Genomic DNA, 22,413 nt, shown 5'->3' on the forward strand with positions numbered 1-22,413 from the left:
ACATTTTTCCTCTTTATTTATGTGTGTGTATGTAGTCCTATGTGAGTATATGTGCGTGCAGGTCAGCTGAGGTGGGTCCTGGAAACTGAACCCAGTTAAAGTGAGAATAGCCAGTTGTCTTAGTTGTTGGGCCACCTCTCTACCCCAACCCCTCTTCGCTTTCTCATCTGTCACATTACAACCTTGTTGTCCTGGGTCTTAAATACTCTTTCTTTCATTTCTCCCTTCTCCCTCCCTCTCTCTCAGAGAGTCTGGCCTCAGATTCACTGTGAAACTGAGGGTACCCTTATACTTGTGATCCTCCTGCCTCAATCTCCAGAGTTCTGAGTTACAGCTATGTCCCTGCATTGCTGGCTCTCTTTGCTTTTAAGTTTTGGAATTCTCTCTTATCCTTAAGTCTAAGCTCATTCATATCTTTTCTTGGTCAGTATATCCAGTGGCTAGTGAGTATGCTAGAGGTACTATTTATTGCTGCTACAGTGTTGTCAGTTTCTAGGATTACCTACTGATTCTTAGACTTTCCATCTTCCTGCTTCAATTGCCCATCTCTTCCTCTGTGTTGTACACTTTTCCATTTCATCTTTTAGCATGTTAATCACTACTGTTTTAAATCCCCAGTCTGACAGAGTGTCTCTATCATGTCTGAAACACTACCGTTTGTGGTCCTTCCCAACTGTGGTCCTGCCTTTTCATATGCCTTGTAATTCTTTGAACTCTAAGCATGATGCTTCAGATGCAAGGAACTTAGGCCCGGGGCAGAGGTCTTGGTGAAGGTCTGTGGTTGTCTGACAAGTACTTATGCTATTTTGACTGTTGTAAGTATACTTGTCAGCAGCTAAAATCTCTTTTGCTGTCCATGTTTTTCTTTCCTGGGGAGCCTTCTTAAGGTACTGGAACCTTCAGTTCTTTCTAGTTGAAATAAGAGCCTTTGTTGATGGGTAAGAGCCATGTTGATAAGTCTTATGACTAGGCCTTAAGGTTTTTGTGAACATTGCCCTGGGCTGTGAATGTCAGCTGTGCTTTTTGGTTTTGTGTTCTCTTATTGTCGAAAGTATGAACCAGAAGGCTAGAGGAAGTAAATGTTATGTTTTCCCTCTTGTAGGTAGGTGGAGGTAGGCCCTGGTAAAGTATTTTCTTAGAGGAAAAGACTATATTAGGAATAACAGAACACTCTGTTCATCCTTTAGTATTTTACTCATTTCTTTTTAATTCTATTTTTTTTTTTTTAAATTTTATGTGTATAAATGTTTTGCCTGCATGTATGTCTGTGCACCATGTGGGTGCCTGGTGCCTGCAGAGGACAGAGGACAGTATTGGGTTTCTTGGAACTAGAATTCTGGACAGTTTTGAGCCACCAAGTGGGCTCTCAGAACTGAAGCACAGATAGAGCTATTTCTCTATCTCTGATACATCAGTATTCTTTTACTTTTTTTTCTTTTTTCCTAAAAGTACGTATTTACTTGTGGTTTGGTTTTGCTGTTTGCTTATTTGTTTGGTTTTGAAGACAAGGTCCCAGGCTGGCCTTGCCTTGAACTCGCTATATAGCAGAAGCTGGTCTTGAACTCCTGAACTTCCTGCCTCTACCTCCTGAGTGCTGTAGGCGTGTTCTGCCATACCTTTCAGACTTGTGTTTGTCAGCTTTTTTGTTGTAATGATGAGAGAGACATTCTAAGGCTCCTTCCATGCTGGATCAGAAACTGGAGGTTCATCTTCACCCCCTTTAAATAAAGAGCCTTAACTATATGAATCAATAAACGTCGAGGTCAGGAATTATCTTCCTGGGAAGAATATATTGGTAGGCCGTCAGTTTGTGAAACTAGACCTGGAGGGTTTGCTGTAACTTGGATTGCTGTTCACTGGAAGTGCTGTTGCAGGCAGGCACTGTGACCAGGTGCCTCTGGGGCCTGCTGCCATGCCCTCTGCACCATGATGGACCGAACCCTCAAGGTTCTGGGCACCTGAGTGTGGAGCTCCAGATGCCAGCATGGGACTGTAGCTCTGAGAGTCGGGTGCTGCCCGTCCACTGATTGTGAGGCCAGTGAGACAGCCCTGGGGTAAAAGCACTTGCTTTGCAAGATTACTGATTTGAGTTTGGCCCCCAGAAGCTGCAGTGGAGGGGGGAAAGAACCATCTCCCGAAAGTTATCCTCTGACCTGCACACCTGTACCATGCTGTGTGCGTGCACACATGCAGAGGAATGTTAACTCAGAACATGGCTGCTCCGGCAAAATACCTCATCCAAAGACCTTCTAGGCCTATGGGATCTGCCTGGAATACAAACACACCTTTAGTCTAGGAAACAGAGGCAAGCAGATCTGAGCTCAAGGCCAGCCTGGTATAGAGTAAGTTCCATGTAAAGAAAAGCTTAGGTCCAGGTATGCGCATGCCTTTAATCCCAAACACTGAAGGTAAAGTTGGTTTGTAGAAGGAAGTACCCATGGACAGAAAAGGTGATGAATGAGAGAAAGATTTGATAGACCAGGATATGCCCAACTCTCAGGAGAAGAGAGGGGAAAGGGAAACTATTTACTGGGCAATGCAGAGAGGGGGTGGGGTGGGAATGCAATTTTACCAGGAGAGTTTTACAGAGAGAGGTTGAATGAGAGGACAGGCTAGACGTAGGTGAAGGCAGAAGGAGCCGGGCGATTTGACCAGATTGCTGGAGTTAGTGTTAGCCAAGCAGAACAATTTAAAGGCCAAGAGAAAAGCCAGATTGAATAAGTTAGCTGGGAGAGGAGTTTGAGCCAGAGCAGCTGAATTGAACCAGCCAACCCAGAAAGAACAAGAAAGAGTGAGCTTATTCGGCAGTAAGGCTCAGAGGCTGAAAACATTCCAGGCCTGGGTTAGATTGTATGGAGGCTAGAAGCTTCCAGGAGCAGGCCTAGGTTAACAGACAGTCAGTAATCCTCAGAGATGACAATTAAAGCAGGTGAATAAAAGTTCTACAGGTACACACACCATACACACACACACACACACACACACACACACACACACATACAGTAATTAAATAAAAATTAAAAATATATTTATGGGACCTGGATTCACTTCCCAGTACCCATGTGAGGGCTCACAACTATCTGTAACTACAGTTCCAGGGGATCCCTCTACCTTCTTCTGACCTTCGTGGGCACCAGGCGTACACATGGTATACATACATACGTGGAGGCAAAGTACAATTTTTTAAAATACAGACTTACGTTTCATATGAAGGGAAAAACTAGGCATGAAGGCTGCAGACAGAATCGCCATTCAGCTTTCAGTACCCCGTGACCTGGAGATTTGCTGAACCAAAGGTCTCGTGGCCTTCTTGCTTTTGTCATAGTCTGTGTGTACTGCTCTAATAGAGTGTGGCAGCCTGGGTAAGAACTACCTATTCCTCATGGTTCTGGAAACCAAGGTACTAATGTTGAAGGACTTTCTTGTTGCATCTTCCTGTGGTAAAGTAGAACAAGAAGATGATGGACAAGACAGAGCAAAAAGGGGATGGAGCTCATTCTTTTATAATGACTCTGTTTCTAACCAGATGTGCTGACTTGGGCCTGTAATTCCAAGACTGTAATTCCAACTCTGAAACAGCAGGGTTGCCGAGGGGCTGAGGATGTGGCTTTGCCTGGCATCTGTAAAGACCCGTGTTTAGTCCCCAGCACTGCCAAAACCAGGGGTGATGGCCTATGTCTATCTTGCCAGCACTCAAGAGGTAGAGGCAGGAGGATCAGAAGTTTAAGATCATCCTTGACAACAGGAAATTTGAGGCCTGACAGGGTTATATGAGACCCTGTGTAAAAAAAAAAGGGGGGGGGGGAGGGGGAATTTAAGGCTGGTCTGGATTGTATATAAGTTCCAGGCCAGCCAGAGCATAGCAGGAGCCTGTCAAGAAAAAATGGAAGGGGTAGGATGCTTTTCCAGATGGCCTGGATTTGATTGCCGGCACTCACATGGTGGCTCACAACCATCTATAATTCCAGTCCCAGGAAATTCAGTGCCTTCTTTTGGTTCCCATGGGTACCAGCCACACATGTGCTGTACAGACATGCAGGCAAAACATTCAGACACATTATATGCAGCACACACATGCACACGCACTCACAAGCACACGCATGCACACACACAGCCACACATGCACCATACACAGTTAAAAATTTGAAGTATAGTTGTGGGACCTGGGTTCACTCCCCAGCACCCATGTGGTGGCTCACAGCCGTCTGTAACTGCAGTTAGAAGGGGAGACGCTGCAGGAGCTGTAGACGTGGCTCAGTGTTAGAGCAGTGGCTGCTCTATCCCAAGACCATAGATCCATTCCCATCACCCGCTGCTGCCTCACAGCTGTGTGTAATTCTAGTTCCAGGGGATCGGATGCCTCCTGCTGCCTCCACGAGCACCAGACACACAAGAGTACCTACACAAAAGCACAGCATCCATGCTCATAAAAATTAAAATAGGGGCACGGGAGAGGAAGCAGGAGGGAGGGTGGGATTAGGAGGGGAAGGGGGAGGGGGCTACAGCTGGGATACAAAGTGAATAAACTAATTAATTTTAAAAAAATTAAAAATATAAAACAAGATCCTGCTCTGCTGTAGTATCATCAATTCATTTCTAAGGGCAGAGCCTCTGTGGCCTAATCCCCCACAGCCCACCTTTCAACACTGTTACTTACGGGTTAAGTCTCAAACATGGATTTTGGGGGTGCATTCAGGCCATGGCCTTCACTTTTCTGTATGTGTAAATTTGTCAGCTGAGCTGATGTGTTTTAAAATTTTAGTGGGGCCATGCACAGTGCCCCGACAGTGAGCAGGAAGCACCTGTCAGCTAGGTCCCCATCCTACCGAAACTGGTTTTGAGATACCTTTGAAAGACGTTTGATGCCAGTTGTGAACACAGAGCAGTGGGAAATGTGGGAAGATCATCTACAGCTGCTGAGACTTCAGTAAGAATGTAGGATGAGGGGCTGGAGAGGTGGCTCAGTGCTCTCCAGAGGACCCTGGTGACACCCTCACACAGACACACATGCAGGCCAAACACCAATGCACGTGATAGATTAGGATGGGTGGGTGGGTAGGTAGATAGATAGATAGATAGATAGATAGATAGATAATCAGTCTAGCTATAGAACGAGTTCCAGGACACTCAGGGCTACACAGAGAAACCCTGTCTTGAAAACCAGAAAAAAACAAACAAACAAAAAAGTAGGACTCTTTGGAGAATGCTAAAGGTGAATGGGCCTGGTGGCCTGGGGATGGGCCCTGGCTTTGTGCTCTGTAGTAACAGCAGTAGTCTTGGCTCTGTTTCTCACAGCACTCTTTCTTTCTCTCTCTTGCAGTATTTAGGTCAGTTAACATCCATACCCGGCTACCTGAACCCCTCCAGTAGGACTGAAATCCTGCATTTCATAGATAGGGCAAAGGTAAGAGCTTGTCCCCCATGCTCTCTGCTACTTAGCTTCATCAGTCCTTGGTCCCTCCCCTTTGACCTCAGGCTGAGAGGGATGACCTAGCCCTGTCATTTTATGGGTATTCTTGGCACTCAAAGACAAAGACTGTTCCTTAGTCAGAACCTTTAACCTCTAGACTTGGTTTTGGGCTGCTTCACACACTCACAGTTTGAAGATATTTTAAAAGGCAGTTCCGAAAGAATTCCCCCACGTGATTCAGACATGTTGACATCCTCGGAGGGAGTGCAGCTGTACTGGGGGAATAGCACTTCTTTGTCATGTGTGGACGTGGGCCAGCACAGTGCTCCCCGAGGCGAGCCTCATATACAGTGACCCAGCAGTTCTGACGATTGTGGTTCTTTGCAGCGCTCCCACCAACTTCCTGGACACCTGACCCAGGAGCACGATGCTGTGCTCAGCCTGTCTGCCTACAATGTCAAGCTGGCCTGGAGGGACGGGGAGGACCTCATCCTCAGGGTGCCTATCCACGACATTGCTGCTGTCTCCTATGTCCGAGACGATGCCGCGCACCTGGTGGTCCTGAAGACAGGTACAGTTCGGGGGAGGTGATCTGGAGGAAAGAAAGGGTTCCCTCTTTCCTGACACTCTGGAGGTGGCTCCGGGCTAGGTGCTGCCACCTATGATGGCTATAAAATGGTTTTCCTGCCGTGACCTGCTGTGGCCCCAGTGTCCCTGTCACACTGAGGGCCAGTGTTCAAATAAGGCCTTTCTTGAGCCAGGTGTGGGCAGAGGTAGGTGGATCTCTGTGAGTTCAAAGCCTGGTCTCTACAGTGAGTTCCAGGACAGTCAGAGCTACTCACAAAAAAAGCCTTTCTCCTAGTGAGTCCTCAGCCCCTGCTCCCATAATTAGTGTTGCCTCCACTGCTCGGGTACAGTGGAGCCTCAGAGAGAAGGGTGGTGACCAAAAGCTAAGCAGGGACCTCTGAACCCAACCCACATTTGTTTTGCTCTTTTTTTTTTTTTTTTTTTAATGAGACAGGGTCTCTCTACATAGCCCTATCTGTCTAGGACTCACAGAGATCGCCCTGCCTCTGCCTCCTGGACTCTGGAGTTAAAGGTGTGCACCACCACATCTAGCCTCCAGGCCACATTTTGAGCCCCAGTGTTCCCAAAGCAGGGACAGCAGAGACAGTTCCCCCAGGCTGTGGTGCCGCCTTTGTGTTCAGAAACAGCAGGGTGCTCTTCCCACCTACCATGCTCCTCTGTGGATGCACACAGCACCCTTCCTGGACAGTAGTGTGCAGGCTGCTACCAGCTTCTGGGCCTTCACCTTAACATTTAAACCAGTGACGAATGAGGGAGGAAACTGTCTTATCTGTGTTGCCGCAGACATACTAGCCTAAGCTTGCTGGGGTCACTCTGAGTACTTGGGAAGCCAGCTCCAGAGGGCTGGTGACCAGGCCCAAGGGGTCAGATGGTCTAGGCTGTTCCATGGTATGGGAGGAGTATGTCTGGCTAATGATGCTAGTCCAAGTGCTGTGCTTGAAGCCAGCTCCAGAGGGCTGGTGACCAGGCTCAAGGGGTCAGATGGTCTAGGTTGTTCCATGGTATGGGAGGAGTATGTCTGGCTTATGATGCTAGTCCAAGTGCTGTGCTCGATTCCAGGCAGCTGGAGGGTTGTGAAGGAGTTTCAGCTGCTCCGCCTTGTCTGTAGAATAGCTCACACTTACACACATTTTCCTTTATACAATTCACACGTACCATACCACACATAACTGCACACACAGCTGCATATGTCATACAGCCATGACTGAAATGCACTTGCCTGCCCAACCCAGTGACCTCCACACACATTTGTAGATACATGTTGTAGATACATGTTGTAGATACATGTTGTGACACACGGTCACCGGTGCTGTTACACCTGAACAAGGTCCCCTTGAGTTACTTAACTTACAAAGCACAAAGGTTTATTTTTATTTTTAGTTAAGATCCCACTCTAATCTCATCTGACCTGGAATTTACTCTGAGGTCCAGGGTAGCCTTGGACTCACAGCAGTCCTGCCCCTGCTTTCTGAGTAGTAGGATTACAAAAGTGAGCCACCATTCCCAGCCACAAAGGGAAAAGGCTTATTTGGCTCATGGCTTTTGAGGTTCCAGTCTGTGATCAAGTAGACCCAGTGCTTCTAGGCGTATGGTGTAGGTGCCAGATGGCAACCGTGGGGATTGCATGGCAGAACAAAGCTACTCGCTTTGTGGACAGAAAGCCCAAAAAGAGGAAGAAGAAAAAGGGGAGAAGCCCCAGGGTTTCTTTTGAGGGCATGCCTCGGTGACCAAAGGACTGTCTGAAAACTCCTGCTTCCCAGGAGTGGCCCCCTGGGGCCAAGTCCTGGCTGCATATTTACCGTCCAAATCATGGTCCTTGGTTTTCTTCCAGAGTTGCCCGAGCTTGTCTGTTTTGTACTAGGCATTGAATAAGGTTGAACAGTATGAAATTGTCACTAACCATTTTTATCTGTAAAAATGTCAATTTGGGCATGACTCAAACTAGTACACAGTCTCTGCCACAAATTACCTCATTTAACACCTGTCAGAAACCTAAGAGGGTTCTGTGAGTCTCATCTCACAGGTGGGTGAAGGGGGAGTCCTTGAACTGGTCCCTCCTGGCTTTAGACCCCAGCCACTCTGTCCAGCACCACCAAGGTGACCCTCTGCTCCTGAGTGGGAGAAGACCGACTCCTCACCACGTTCTCGAGGACATTTTAAGCTGATATATGGAGAAATGGTTCTGGTATTTCTCATGCAGGAGCAGTGTTTTTCTGTGTGAATCATTTGAATAGATCGTTGAGGAAGAGAAAATAGAGAATTCCCTCCATATAAGGAACATTCCAAAAGCGTGAGAGGCAGTACTGAGATTCAGCTCCTCTCATCAGCAGAGAATGCATCCCTGTGTCCCGGGGGCTGGCCTCATTTTGGCAGGAGTGTGTGTGCATCCACTCGGATTAAGGCTTCTGAGAACATGGCGTGGTTTAGGTTTTGGCTTATGGTGCCCCCACGTAGAGCCAGATAGACGAATCAGTATCATTCACTCCTAGCACCTCCTAGCAACTGGCAGCAGTGTGCCTCTTCTGTCCAGAGGGTGGCCAGTGCTTGAGGCAGGCTAGTGTGGCGAGCTCAGGGTCCATTCACCTTGGAGAGTGGGTGAAGCAGGGACCCTGTGTGTCTGCCAAAGCATTTTGAATGATGGAGGAGAGACAGGTGGCAGGTCTGAAGCTGGTGGCATGGAGCAGCCTTGTGGCTGTCTCGGCTTGCTGCCCGGAGGGGAGAAGTGACATCCTCACAGATGGCACCTGCTTGGTGCCCACACTTCACAGCTGCCCACCGGGGTTCAGAAAGCTAATTTAAAATGTTAACAAAAATAGAAACAAGAAGTGACTTACAATAATATATTCATAGACTCTCCATGTCACTGTCTGTGGGGAAGGGGGTTGGGGAGTTGAGTGTACACACACACACATATCTAGGCTGAGATATGTATCCCTAGCCTCCTCTCTGTCTTTAAATTTGTACTCATTTTATTTATTTACTTATTTGTTTGTTTGTTTGTTTGTTTATTTGAGGCAGTGTTTCACTGTGGCTGGTTTTAACCTCACTGTCTAGCCCGGGCAGGGCTTGAAATCACAATGATCCTTCTGCTTGTCTCCCAAGTGCTGGGATTTCAGGCAGGCTCCACCATGCCTGGCTTCAGTGGTATATTTGTGTTGCCTCCTGTATGTAGTCTGTTCCTATTAGAGCACGTGAACAATATGAAGATGGCTCAGCTAGTTATTATTTAATTAAAAATCAAGCCTTGGTTGTGATTACTCTGTCTGCCTCATCATATATTATACTCAGTAGCTCTGTGGTCAGTGGCTGCCATAAGGACATTGTTGTCCCAGGAACTCACTGGTAGCTCAGAGCCCGTCGTCTGCACTCCCACCTATGTCTGGCCTGAGCCTGTTTCTGCCTGTGCGCCCAGGGCTGTAGCTAATCCTCGTGTTTTTCCAGTTTGCCTTCTGCACACGCCTGAGAAGACAGCCGGGCCAGCTCTAAGCAAACTCTGAATGCCCTTCCAGGCTGGTTGGACCCGTGTGCTGCTCTCAGAGCTCCACTCCCTGGACAGCTTTAGAACCACAGTGCATTTTCTGATGTATACAGTATGAGGATGTGGCCTTGGGCTATGTCCACAGCCACATTCACGTCCTTTCAGGTCCCCCCACCTTAGCTTATACATCTGGAGGAAGAGAATGCCTTGGGACAAAAACTCCCTGGAGGTGTGAACCCTGTTGGGTTTATTCGTAGTTTTACTTGTTTATGTAGCTCTAAGCAGTTGAATATCAGCTGGCATGGTTTGGCACACAGTGGAGTATGAAGATGGGTGCTTTGGTGCCCTGGAACTCTCGCAAGTTAGCTTGGTTTGGAAAGACAATCTTAAAATATTTATTTATTTATTTATTTATTTATTGTTTTTGTTTTCAGGGCAGGGTTTCTCTGTGTAAAAGTCCTGGTTGGCCTGGACTTACTTTGTAGACAAGGCTGGCCTCAAACTCACAGAGATCTGCTTGCCCTGCCTCCCGAGCATCGGGATTAAAGGCATGCACCGCCAAGCCCAGCTATAACTAAATATTTTTACTATAAATATGACTATGAATGATGACGTGCCGTGGCGTGCATGTGGAGGTCAGAGGACAGCTTCGTGGAGTGGTTCTCTCCTTCCACCATTATGTAGGTCCCTGGGATAGAGCTCAGGTTGTCAGGCTTGCATGGCGAGTGCTTACCCACGGAGACGTCTCACAGGCCCTGGGGAGCGAATGGTCCAGCTGGTGCCTCAGCTGCCCTCACACCTGCCCTCCATGCACTGCACTAACCAATGTGTTTACTTCTCAGCCCAGGACCCAGGCATCTCTCCCAGCCAAAGTCTGTGTGCAGAAAGTTCTAGAGGCCTCAGCGCAGGCTCCTTGTCAGAAAGTGCAGTGGGGCCAGTAGAGGCATGTTGCCTGGTCATCATGGCCACAGAGAGCAAGGTGAGACCTCCCTGTTGTGGGCCAGAGCAATCCACAACCTCTGCCTCTTGTTAGTTCAAGCCTTGCCCAGACCCAGCTCCCAGCCTGGTCCCGCTGTGATCAGAGGCTGCCCTCCCTCTAGCCCTGCCCAAGACCAAATCCCACTGTAGTTCTTCATGGCTCCACTTACAACCCTGGCCCTAGCCATCCTTCCTTCAGCTCTGTAGCACTACTTCAGGTCCCTTCCTGCTGGTTCTCCCTGACCAACCCTACCTATGACCCAATCACTGTCCCTACCTATACACACGGCAGCCTACACTCCCTGGCCCCAGAGGATGCCTCCTGTACCTAGCTCTGCCTTGCCCTCCTCTGCCAACCTTGCCCTTGTGTTCTGTCCTTGCCACTCCTCTAGTACCATCCCTGAGATGGCCAGCACAACTTTTGCTTACCTGTCTCTTCTTTGGGATGCCTCTCCCCACCCCCACACTGACTGACAGTCATGTCTACAGACATGGGGACCCACACACCACACCTGCCTGGTGCTGTGAACAGAGTTAGCATTTCCCTCAGCATGTTGGCAGTCACAGAGGCATAAAGGAAGGCTGTGGAGCCTCAGGGATCACTTGACACCTTCCACTTAATTTCTGCCCCTTACTTCCGTTGGCTAACGGTGACTGCCCACCTGAATGTCCTCTGCTTCACCCTACTTAGCCTTTGTGCTGGCGCTCTCAATCAAATGCTGTCTCTGTTGTGGGCATTTGCTCATGCCCTGGAGCAGCATCCCTACATTTCCCTTGTGTATTAAAAATGTCCCTAGCTGCTGTTACATCAACGGCTCTGGACCAAATCAATCCACTAAAGAAGCCCTGTTTTAAACAGCACAGTATTACAAAAAACTCCACTGCTTTTGGAAATGCCTCTCTGAGGTCAGAAGTGAAACCAGGGTGCCTTCTTTTTCCTACTTGGGCTTAGATAGAAATGTTTGACGTGTTGATGGTCAGTTAGAGGAAGAGGAGATAAAGCTGATGCTAGCACCCATGTGTAGCATTCCCTCCAGACACCTGGGAGGCCACACCTAGGCCACAATCCATTCTCAATCATTGGGTCTGTTTCATGATAACCCTCTGGACTATGAAAGGCATGGGGCCCTTTGGTTCTGGTCTCCTTCCCCTTTACATTTGTGGAGCCCCTGAGATGACATGGGTACCGTAGAGGCTGTGGGAAGGCGCTGCCTATAGTTTCAGCCACTGAAGACAGCTGCTGTCCTTCACTCACTGCAGGTCGCCGCGGAAGAACTGTGCTCCCTGCTCAGCCAGGTTTTCCAGATTGTTTACACAGAGTCCACCATCGACTTTCTGGACCGAGCGATATTTGATGGGGCCTCCACACCCACCCACCACCTGTCACTGCACAGCGGTATGTTGGATGGAAGTTGGGGGTGGTGAGCACTTCCTCCGGAAGCATAGGCTCCCAGGAAGGGGTGCTGTGGGTAGGCGGAACATGTTTTGGGGAGCCTCCCTTTTGGAATACCTGGGCTGATCTCAGTGTGTGATCCCTTGCAAGACCACAGCCAAACTGCCTGAGGTTGCTCTGGCTTTGTGAGAGACTGAGACGAAGAAACCAGAGAGTGTCAGGAAGAGCCAGAGGTGCCCTGGAGGGTCAGCACCTCTGCACTACCCATGAAAACTGTCAGTAATACTGTACAGACCTTGTTAGTCCATAGATACTTCTGTCTGGGTGTGGTGACATACATTTGTAATCCAGGAAACCAGGAGATGGAGTCAGGAAAATTGTTACAACTTTGAGGCCTGCCTGGGCTATGTAGCCAGACCAGATTTCATGCACATTTTGTTTTGTTTTTTGAGACAGGGTTTCTCTGTGCAACCTTGGCTGTCCTGGATTTGTAGACCAGGCTTACCTCAAAATCACAGACATCCACCTGCCTTTGCCTCTCTGACCACGGGGATTAAAGCTGTGCACCACCACACCCTAATAGCACACTTATATAAGTTACTTTTCTTTCTCATTGCTGTAACCAGATAACTAACAAGATGCAATTTAAGGGAGGAATATAGTTTATTGTCTTTCTCACCGTGGGAAAAGCATAGCAGCTGGAAGGGAAGGCACGGAGGCAGGAGCAGAAGTTAGAAGGCTGTATTGCAGCCATAGTCGGGAAGCAGAGAGAGAGAAGAGCATGTGAGGCCAGGCTGTAAATCATCACAGCCTAGTGACCTACTTCCCTCAGCAAGGCTCTACCACTTTCTCAGACAGTGCCACTAACTAGAGACCAGATGCTCAAACATGAGACAGTTGTTGAAACATCCTATGGGAAACAGTTCACATTCAAACCAGGGTTTGATACACCTGGCCCCTCCCAGCATGCTCATGGCAATCAAGTGATGCAAAAGGAATTCATTCCAACTTCAAAAATCCCTGCACTCACTGACAGTCCCAGGTTACATACTTCAAATACATTTCCCAAGCTCAGTGGTCAGGGTGAACATTTTCATTCCAGAAGGAAGGATGGGACAGAGCAAGGGAAGATGGTGGCTATCAGACCGAAGCTGAGTAGAATGCACCAGATTGTGCAGCCTCCGTCCCTGTATGTGGCTCATGGTGGGACTACCTCAGCTCCAAGGGACACAGGTAGCCCTGCCCTCCAGCCCTTCTGCCTTCAGCACACAGCCTCTCTCTTGGGTTGGCCATACTTGATGTAACAGCTTTTTTAGACAGACATGCCTTAGTCCTGGCCTCTCTGTCATCCTGAGGTCTCTGCTGTAGCTTGGGCTTGAGCTTCACAGCTCTACACAGTGACGTCTCATCTCAGGGCTTCCCTGTAGGGATTCTGACCCTATTGCACTTTGCTTGGCAGCTTTCTGAGACCATGGGACAGACTAGGGGAACTCCATGACCTCCAGTCTTGCATCTTCCATTCCTGTTATCGCCAATATCATGTGGACAGTCCTGTCAAGTTCTACCCCAGCTTTAGATGGAGCTTGGACCCCATGGACCACAGTTGTAACAGCATACACTTTGCTGTGCAATTGTTTTCAAGGAATAGGAAGCCCCTTTAGCCTTTTTGAGGTCTTCCTCTATGTAGAACACATTTCTTTATATCGTCCTGTTCTCATGGGTAGAGTGGTGAGCAGTAACCTCACTGCAGAATCTTGAAGTTTCCTGTTAAAGAAGTACATTATTTCATGCCTTTTAAATGCCCAGGACACGGGGAGAGGACTGCCAGATTCTTTACCAGGATGTAACCTGAACGACCTCTAATCTAGTTCCTGATAGAACCTGTTTCATGTCTGGAACTTCATGAGCACAGTTTTCACCATGAGCATTCTTGTCACCATTCTTGTTTTCTGCACTCTTACCAGAGTGTTTCATTAAGCCCTAAGTTCTAGACTTTTGCACCTCGTCCTCATACAGACCAGTTTCAAAGGCCTAAGCACTACACACTCAGGTTTACCCTATCTCTGTAAAGGCCCCATTCCTGATACTAGACTATTAATGGTCTTCTAGGGAGCAGAACCCATAGAACAAATGTATATCACAAAGGGGATTTATTGGATCAGTTCGCACAGTACAGGCTGGGTAGTCCAGCAATAGCTGCCTGCACAGGGGAAGGCTGAACTCAGTGTCTGCCAGTCCAGGAGACTGGCTGTTTCATCAGTTCCAGTGTGGTGCCACAGTCCTGGGGAACTCCTGGCAAGCCAGAGAAGCTGGGCTCTGTTGTCAGCGAAGGATGGCAGCAGCAGGGTAGACCCACAGACTAGGAGCAACCACTGCAAGTGAGATGCCGCGCTAACCTCCGATGCCTTCATATTTGGGCCACAGCCACTGACAGCGCTGCCCACTCCGGAGGAGGAGCTTCCTTTCCTCAGTTGAGCCTCCTAGGAATTACTCTCACAGGCTGACCCGGAGACAGGTCTCTTAGGTGATCTCAGATCCAATCAAGTTGATAACTGAAATTAGCCACCACAGTTCATTCGTGGGCAGGCTCGCTGACAATGAGTCTAAACACAACATGTCTGAGTGTCGTTTATTGAGGAGTAATGGTGTGTATGAATCAGAGGCATGAAAGGATGGTGGGAGCAGCTTGGTGTCTGTATTTACTTTTGTGGAAGGACTGTCCTTTCGTCACCCTGTTCCTATTAACTCACAGGCAGAGAAGAACTGTTGGTGTGATTTCAAAGCTGAAAGGGAGCCTTTTGGCATGTGTGTGGCCCATTGTAGGAGCCAATGAGTCTTCCACACCCCAGTGAAACTGCAACACCTTTATCACTGACTTAAGGTGGGGAAGTTGAGGCTTGAAGGTCACCAGTTCTCTAGGGTACACACAGCTTGGAGCACTTCTGTGTCCCTGTGATTGGTTTGACTCCTTGTTCATTGAAAATCATATTATGGTCCTTCTTTCCTTTCTTTCTTTCTTTCTTTCTTTCTTTCTTTCTTTCTTTCTTTCTTTCTTTCTTTCTTTCTTTCTTTCCTTCCTTCCTTCATCCCTCCCTCCCTCCCTCCCTCCCTCCCTCCTTCCTTCCTTTCTTCCTTCCTTCCTTTCTTCCTTCCTTCCTTCCTTCCTTCCTTCCTTTTCCTTCCTTCCTTCCTCTCTTTCTCTCCTTCTTTTTCTCTCTTTTTCTTTCTTTTTCTTTGTTTCTTTCTCTCTCTTTCATTCTTTTTTTTCCATCTGGTGTGGAGCTCACTATGTAGACCAACCTGGTCTCAAACTCAGAGAGATCTGCCTACCTCTGCCTCCTAAATACTAGGATTAAAGGTTAAAGATATTGCATCACCTTCCAGGATAGCCAGGGCAACACAAAGAAACCTGTTTCAAAAAACTAAAGAAAGAAAGAGAGAGAGAGAGAGAGAGAGAGAGAGAAAGAAAGAAAGAGAAAAGAGAAAGAAAGAAAGCTGGGTCACTACCCCCATTACTCCTCTTCTTGAAAGGGTTCTCAAAAGGTCCTGAGTGCTAGGATTATAGGCATTTGCTACTACATCCAGTTTTTATGCAGTGTTGTGGATTGAACACAGGGGTTTATATGCTAGACACTGTCCATCAGGCTTCATCCCTAGTTTGATAACTGAGTTTTTTGTAACTATTAAGTATATAAGGTCCCAGCACCTGGGGAGGGAGAGGCAGGTGGATTGTTGTGAGTTTGAGGCCAGCCTGGTCTAAAAAGTGAATCCAGGACAGCCAGGGCTATACAGAGAAAGCCTGTCTCAAAAACAACAATTTAGCATATGTGTATGTATGTATGATATATGATGTATGTGTGATATGTGACTTTTTGCAGGAAGCACACAGTAGTGCCTGTGGCTAGCTTGTCCTGAGACCTCCCTAGGGATGGCACACACACCCCTTCTATTCTTTCTGCCCATTTCTGGCTTGTTTGCAGGGTCCTGACAGATCCCAGCTCAGTGTCTCAAACAGTACAAGCGTGCCCTGAGGGTGTTCTGTGCGTCAGAGCCCAACACACGTTTCATGGCACTGAAGCCTTTCTAGAGGCTCCAGAGGACCCATTTCCCTGACCTTCCCAGCTTCTAGAGCAGCGAGTCACCTTCCTAAGCTGCCCCCTTTAATACAATTCCTTGTGTTGTGTTGACTCCCAACTGTGGAATTGTTTAGTTGCTGCTTCACTCTAATTTTGCTACTGTTATGAATCATAGTGTAAATATCTGATATGTGACCCCTGAGAGGGCAATCTGCAGGTTGAGAAAAGCTGCTCTAGAGACTTCCTCAGTCTTCACTGCAGCCATGTACATCTGCCTTTCTTGATGGCCACATCTCCCGTTGACACACCTGGAAGCTATGTTAGGCCTTTCATCACAGTGACAAGCACTGAGAGGAATGGTTTAAAAGGAGGGAGGGTTTGCTTGGCTCGCTGTCCATGGCCGGCCCTGTGCTTGGGCCATAGTGAGAGAGCATCATGATGGGACAGCAGGAGGAACAAAGTTGTCACTTCCTGGTGGCCAGAAAGCAGAGAGTCAGAGGGGTTCTGGATGTGATACAGTTCCAGTGGACACTTGCACCACTAGGCCCTACATCTTCAGCTTTCCAGAACTCCTAAAACAGTGCCATCAGCTAGGACAAGGCCTTTAGTATTCAAACCACTGCATATCCAAACCACAGCAGATTGCTGTAATCACATCAACCCCTCCCCCCTACACACACACACACACACACACACACACACACACACACAAGACACAAAGTCCAGGGTCATCTCCCTGTTTCAGGGTCTACTAATTAGTAACCTTCATTACTGTTTGCTTTGCACCATTGCAGTCACACTCCCGGGGGAGTGTGTGACATCTTTGGATGCCATTGCACAAACCTGGCCCCTCTTGCATCACCAATCTCCTGTTCCCAGTTGGTCTTATCCAGGATTCTGCCTCTCTGAGAAGCTTTACTCACTGCGTGTCTTGGTGTTGGAGTGTCTTTCCTCAGAGTTGGAAGAGCCAAGTGCAGTCTTAACTACACAGAGTGGTTTCTGTTGGAACTTATGCAGGCAGCTGCCGTGGGCCAGACGCTCTGCTGTACTGAGGGACTCAGTGATGTCCAGGCTAAGGTTTCACTGCCTAACTCTGTGGCTTCTGCTGAGGGACCTGTGGTGTTACTGTTGTGATGTAGTTGAGCACATAGTTGACATCTCCAGAAGCAGCCGCCATCTGTGAGTCCTCTGTGGACTCTGTCCCAGCCTATGGCAGGATTTGTATTTCTGTATTTCACAAAATCCTCAAGAGGGATGGGCTCAAGTCTGGGAATCTTGCCTTGGGCCCTCAATACTTTCCAGGATGGGAAGCTCCATGATGAAGTCCCAGAGCTTGGGCTGCTGCTGTTGCCTATAGATGTGACCTTGGGGTTACCTGCACCGAGTACTCACTTTAGGGCCAGCTGGGTACCTGGGCCTCAAACACCTACCCAGTACTTGAAAGTCCTCTAAGTATTCGACATCTTTTGTGCAGATGACTCTTCCACGAAAGTGGACATGAAGGACACTTATGATGCTGAAGCCAGCACCTTGTGAGTACATGCACTGGGCCCTGGGCTTAGTTCATCAAATGGTCTTTTGTGTCTAGCCTCTAGCTTGGTGGTCCTACAAGGTTCTCTTCAGCCCCATTGAGTCCAGTGCCCCAGATGTCCTCCTGTAGAGCCCTGCCAGTCCTTCCTCCTCCCTACCTTCTGGGACCTCCAGAAGTGCTCTTGGAAAAGGCACACTGAATGGTGGTGTTTTGCACCCTCCTGAAGCCTGTTAGCTTAGCCTGTGCATTCTCCCATCCTTTCTGCCTCTGCTTTTGCTGTCCCTCAGCTCTGGACACCACCTGAGCAGGCCAAGCCCTTTATCCTAGTCCCTCCTCTGAACTCCCTCTCTTTGCTCAGAACCCATCTGAGAATCCCCCACTGGGGGTCCCAGCTCCACTGTAAGGTTGGCTGACTCCTGGGATCTTCTTGATCTCCACTGGCGGCTGTGCCCAGGCATTTCTTCCTTAGTCACTGTCCTTTGCTTATATGGTTGTATTTGTGAGCAGGTCAGCAGGCCCCAGCCCTAACCAGGCATATGAGTTTGGGTCCTGAGGGTTGAGTAGTCAGGGCCCACCCATATTATACCTTGTACCTTTGCAGCTGTTTCCCTGACTCTGGGGATGTGGGAGGCCTGCCACCCTTGCCCTTCTGCATGCAAGCATCACCCCATAGCAAGACTGTCAGCGAGAGCGAGCTGAGCACCAGTGCCACGGAACTGCTGCAGGACTACATGCTCACGGTAGGCAGCCAGTCTCGTCACCTGCCTGGTTTGGCTATTGATGGTCTGTGGGAGTTGTGGTCCTGAGTTGGTACTGGGCTATTTGGCCTGGACCATGCTGGTGCTGATTTGGAATAGCATCTCCATTGGTGCCTAGGCCTAATGCCTCCTTGCATCTTAGATTTGTCTTTGAAGTCAGCCTTCTGGATCTGTGTACCCCTGGGGCATATATATATACTTGCTACTCCATGAAGAGCTAGCTTCCTTCCCCGCAGCCCTACTGTTCTCACTAAGCCAAAGGAGGTCAGCTGATCTTGCTTGTATTGGCCTGGCGAGCATTAGCTGCCTTCCTGGGGCTCTCTGCTGTTGGGAGGTAAAGGACTGGAGACCCACGAGGGACCCCCTTTTGTTTCAGGACAGCAGATCTGTGCTCAGTCTGGTCCTCTGGGTGCTTCCTGAGCTGGCCCTGATGACAGAGACACATGGTGGGCACTGTGACCTCAATACTCCGCACTTCTTTTCCCTGACAGTTACGTACCAAGCTGTCATCGCAGGAGATCCAGCAGTTTGCAGCACTGCTGCATGAATACCGCAATGGGGCCTCCATCCATGAGTTCTGCATTAGCCTGCGGCAGCTCTACGGAGACAGCCGCAAGTTCCTGCTGCTTGGTGAGTGAGGCTTAGGAGGGCCACTGGTTTCCTCTGGGCATGTGCAGAGTCCATCAGACGTATATCTATCACAGAAGCTTTGCTGAGGATGCAGGACTGACACAGCTGCTTGGAAGGGCCTGTTTTCACTCTGCTTAGACCTTGGAGCTGAACCGAGTGGGCTCTTCCAGGTTGTATGAAAAGGGTCCTGAGACTAATCCAAACAAAACCCATCAAGTCAGAAGTGTACTTCTGGGGAGAGTCAAGGGACTCTTTAAGGAGGTGTCTTTGTCAGTGTGTTTTGGAGCATGTAGGAACTTGTTGAGTGGGGAAGCAAAGACACCATTTAGATGGAACGATGAGCCTTTCTCCGAGACCCCCTGAAGAGCCCAGCACATTCTTCAGAGTCACTGCTATTCTGGGTGTCAGCCTGCCATAGACCCACACCTGCAAGGGACAATAGTGCCTCTGTGGTTTTCCCTTCTGCCAATGCTCAGAAGACAGTGAGCTGGTAGTAGCTCACTGAAAGCTGTGAGGTCCTTACCTGTGCTCTCAGTAAACCAAGGGAGGTCAGCTGATCCTGCTTTGTATTGGCCTGGTGAGCATCAGCTGCTTGCCTGGGCCCCTCTGCTGTTGGAAGATGAAGGACTGTAGAGCCATGAGAGTCGAGTCTGAGCTCCTCGCTCTGCAGGCCTGGACCAGGTACCCAGCAAGGTTCAGGTTCCAGGTCCCTAGCACCCAGCCCAGAATATACATTCAGAAGCCTGAAGCCAGCTCCGTTTCATTTTGTTCTCAGCTGCCTCTGTGCCAGAAGTGGGTATAGAACCAGGCATGATAGGACACAGCCATAACCTGAGTACCTGAGAGACTGAGGCTGGAGACTGAGGCAGGAGGCAAGTTCAAGGTTAGCTAGAACAATATATAGCAAGATGATCAACCTTGCTATATCAGACAAATCAGAAAAGGTATGTTAGGAAAGAGCTGAGCTTTGGGCAGCTGCTGTTTAAATTCTGCAGGGAGTTCTTGCCACTAGGCCTCTCTTCCACCTCCTGGCCCCCACCTAAGCAGGTTGTTTTGTGGGTTTGGTTCTGTTTAGTTTGGGTTTACGATACAGCAGTCTCATATAGCTCAGGCTGGCCCCAAACTCCCTGTATAGTGGAGGATGACCTTGAACTCCTCCTGCTTCTCATGTTCTGCAACTAGTAGTGTGAATGGTATGCCAGGGGTTCTCTTAAGGCTCCAGCTCAGGGAAATGCTCTCTGTAAACTCGCCCATTGTGTTAATGAAATCTTCACTCTGTTTGGATGGGCCCAGCCTGTCTGCCCACATCAATGTTCTGGTTTCAGGATTATGAGATTCTGGTCATCCTGAGGAGGACAGTTTACTGTTTGGGGAGGTTATTATGGGTTTTGTTACTGGCTTTGGCATGAGTACTGCCTCTGAGGACAAACCTCATTGCCATTGGTTTTGTGGCCTTGGCTTTCTGCCCTATAAGGTAGGGGCTTTGAAGATCATAGGCTCGTGGCCGGTGCCATGCCTCAAAGCCAAAGAGAGCGAGATTGACAGACAGCAAGCTTTTCATAGCTGGAGTCCTTGTCAGAGTCAGATTTAATTGAACCTGGCTCCAGGCACAGCTTGTGTGGTCTGAGGTTCCTGAGCCCCCCTGAGATGTCACTCTGGGGTTGTGTGTTGGCAGGTCTGAGGCCCTTTATCCCTGAGAAGGACAGTCAGCACTTTGAAAACTTCCTGGAGACCATTGGTGTAAAAGACGGCCGTGGCATCATCACTGACAGCTTTGGCAGGCATCGCCGTGCCCTGAGCACCACTTCCACCTCCACCACCAACGGGAACAGGACCACAGGAAGCCCTGACGACCGGTCTGCGCCTTCAGAGGGGGATGAGTGGGACCGCATGATCTTGGACATCAGTAGCGATATTGAAGCGCTAGGCTGCAGCATGGACCAGGACTCAGCTTGATGGGGCGTGGCAGTGTAAGCTTGTCTCTCACAGCCGTCCCAGGCCTTCCTGGGAGAAGATGCCCAGACCTGAGTGTCAGCCCTTCCGAGCTTGGAGCTAGGGAGAGGCTGCAGACACAGGTGGCTCCGGTGGCCAGGTCCTCTACTGTGAAGGAGTGGAAAGCTGCCACAGGACACCTGCCCCAACACAGGACAGAAGCCTCTGTGCCTGCTCCTCAGGGGCTCAGCAATGCCTGTAGCATATCCCTACTGGGGGAGGGCCAGTTGCAGCTGGCAGGAAGAGCCAGTCCTGTTGGCCTGGCCCTGGACAGCTGAGATTTTGCACATGATTTTCCTCTTCTAATTCTCAGAGACCTTAAAAAGTTTACTACAATGTGAATAATTTAATCTTCAGTTGTCAAGCATTTTTTTTTTTCCCATTCGAATTGGTTGAAAGCCATATTGTCGCAAAGTGTAGGGGACGCCGGGGGTCTCCATTCTGGTCCCTGTCTGCTGGACCACAACTGTCCACAGAACCCAGAGTTGGGGTAGAAGAGAAGATTGTTGCTTCTGCTTTGGCTCTGTGGACAAGGGACAGGAGCATTTTGGGATCCCGCTCACATGCCAGGGTTACCTTTATCTTTGTATTCTATGCACCAATTATCCCAAGGACAGTAGCAGGCTCTGGCCCTTTGCCTACGCTTCTTTGATGCTCAGAAGTGCAGTATACAAGGAAGAGTGCAACCGGAAAGCTGAGAGTTGGGCTTCCAGAAGGCTGACACGGGGCCCATGGCCCTCATTCTGTCCCCTCCCTCAGTCAGCTCTTCTCCTATGCCTGTTAACTTCATTCTGGCCTCTACCCTGTAGACCCTTTCGAAGTCTTCTAGCCATCAGGAAAGAAAGGAAGCGACCTGGGTCAGGCTGCCCTAGAAGCTCCTAGGCGAGGAGACTGTTCAGGGGTCTCTGCTGTCCACACTCAGGGAGGAGGGTCTGCATTCCGGACAGGAGGGCCAACAGCACCAGACTTTCTCTGTCCTGGGATGGTTGTGGCAGAGCCCCTGTGGACGCCTCAGTTGTATCCAGGGCAAGCCAAGTATCCCTGGGGTCTCACAGATGATCTCCTCAGCAGTACCGTGGCCTTAGGGCAATACTTGACCTGAATCTATTTCCTGTCACCTGCTGGGGCTGTCACTTCCTTGGCCTGGTCATGGGAGCCTAGGCCAAGCCAGGAAAGTAAAGACACTGTTAATTTACATGCAGCTAATTCTCTCCTGGGATGCTAAAGACAAGCCAAAGTCCACTCTGTGCCCTATTATCTCCTAGCTTCCCCTGTGCACACCAGCAGCCTGTATGTGGAAGAAAAGGACCAGGCCAACCACGTTTCAGTGCTCAAAACTGCAGGGGGAAAGGACAGGAAGTAAACAACCATGGTGCCATAGCTGGGTCTGAGAGAATGCCAGAAAAGGATGATGGGACCCCAGGGGACGATGGGACCAAAGGAGGGTGATGAGATGTCAGAGGTGTTGGGGAGACAGATGGATGAGACACTTACAGGGTGATGGTGGACATGGTGATGACATAAAAGCAGTGAGATGACAGTGAATATCAGGTGCCAAGGGGACACTAGAGGGCAGTGA

At 49.1% G+C, this 22,413-nt stretch overlaps 1 protein-coding gene across 5 annotated transcripts in view; it reads left to right on the forward strand.

The window, feature by feature from the left end:
* The window catches only part of Ccm2 (CCM2 scaffold protein), a 56,933-nt gene extending 35,749 nt beyond the window's left edge, over positions 1-21,184 (forward strand). For all 5 annotated transcript variants that reach the window (XM_021648228.2, XM_021648231.2, XM_021648229.2 and 2 more), the window contains 8 exons: positions 5,321-5,404; positions 5,798-5,981; positions 10,319-10,455; positions 11,715-11,850; positions 17,398-17,455; positions 18,056-18,194; positions 18,704-18,842; positions 20,518-21,184. In XM_021648228.2, coding sequence (XP_021503903.1) covers positions 5,321-5,404; positions 5,798-5,981; positions 10,319-10,455; positions 11,715-11,850; positions 17,398-17,455; positions 18,056-18,194; positions 18,704-18,842; positions 20,518-20,798 — 1,158 coding nt within the window. In that variant the 3' untranslated portion in view covers positions 20,799-21,184. The remainder of the gene's footprint in view (positions 1-5,320; positions 5,405-5,797; positions 5,982-10,318; positions 10,456-11,714; positions 11,851-17,397; positions 17,456-18,055; positions 18,195-18,703; positions 18,843-20,517) is intronic.
* Positions 21,185-22,413: the final 1,229 nt, after the last annotated feature.

Source organism: Meriones unguiculatus, chromosome 12, assembly GCF_030254825.1.
Source record: "Meriones unguiculatus strain TT.TT164.6M chromosome 12, Bangor_MerUng_6.1, whole genome shotgun sequence".
In the NCBI taxonomy this organism is placed as follows: Eukaryota; Metazoa; Chordata; class Mammalia; order Rodentia; family Muridae; genus Meriones; species Meriones unguiculatus.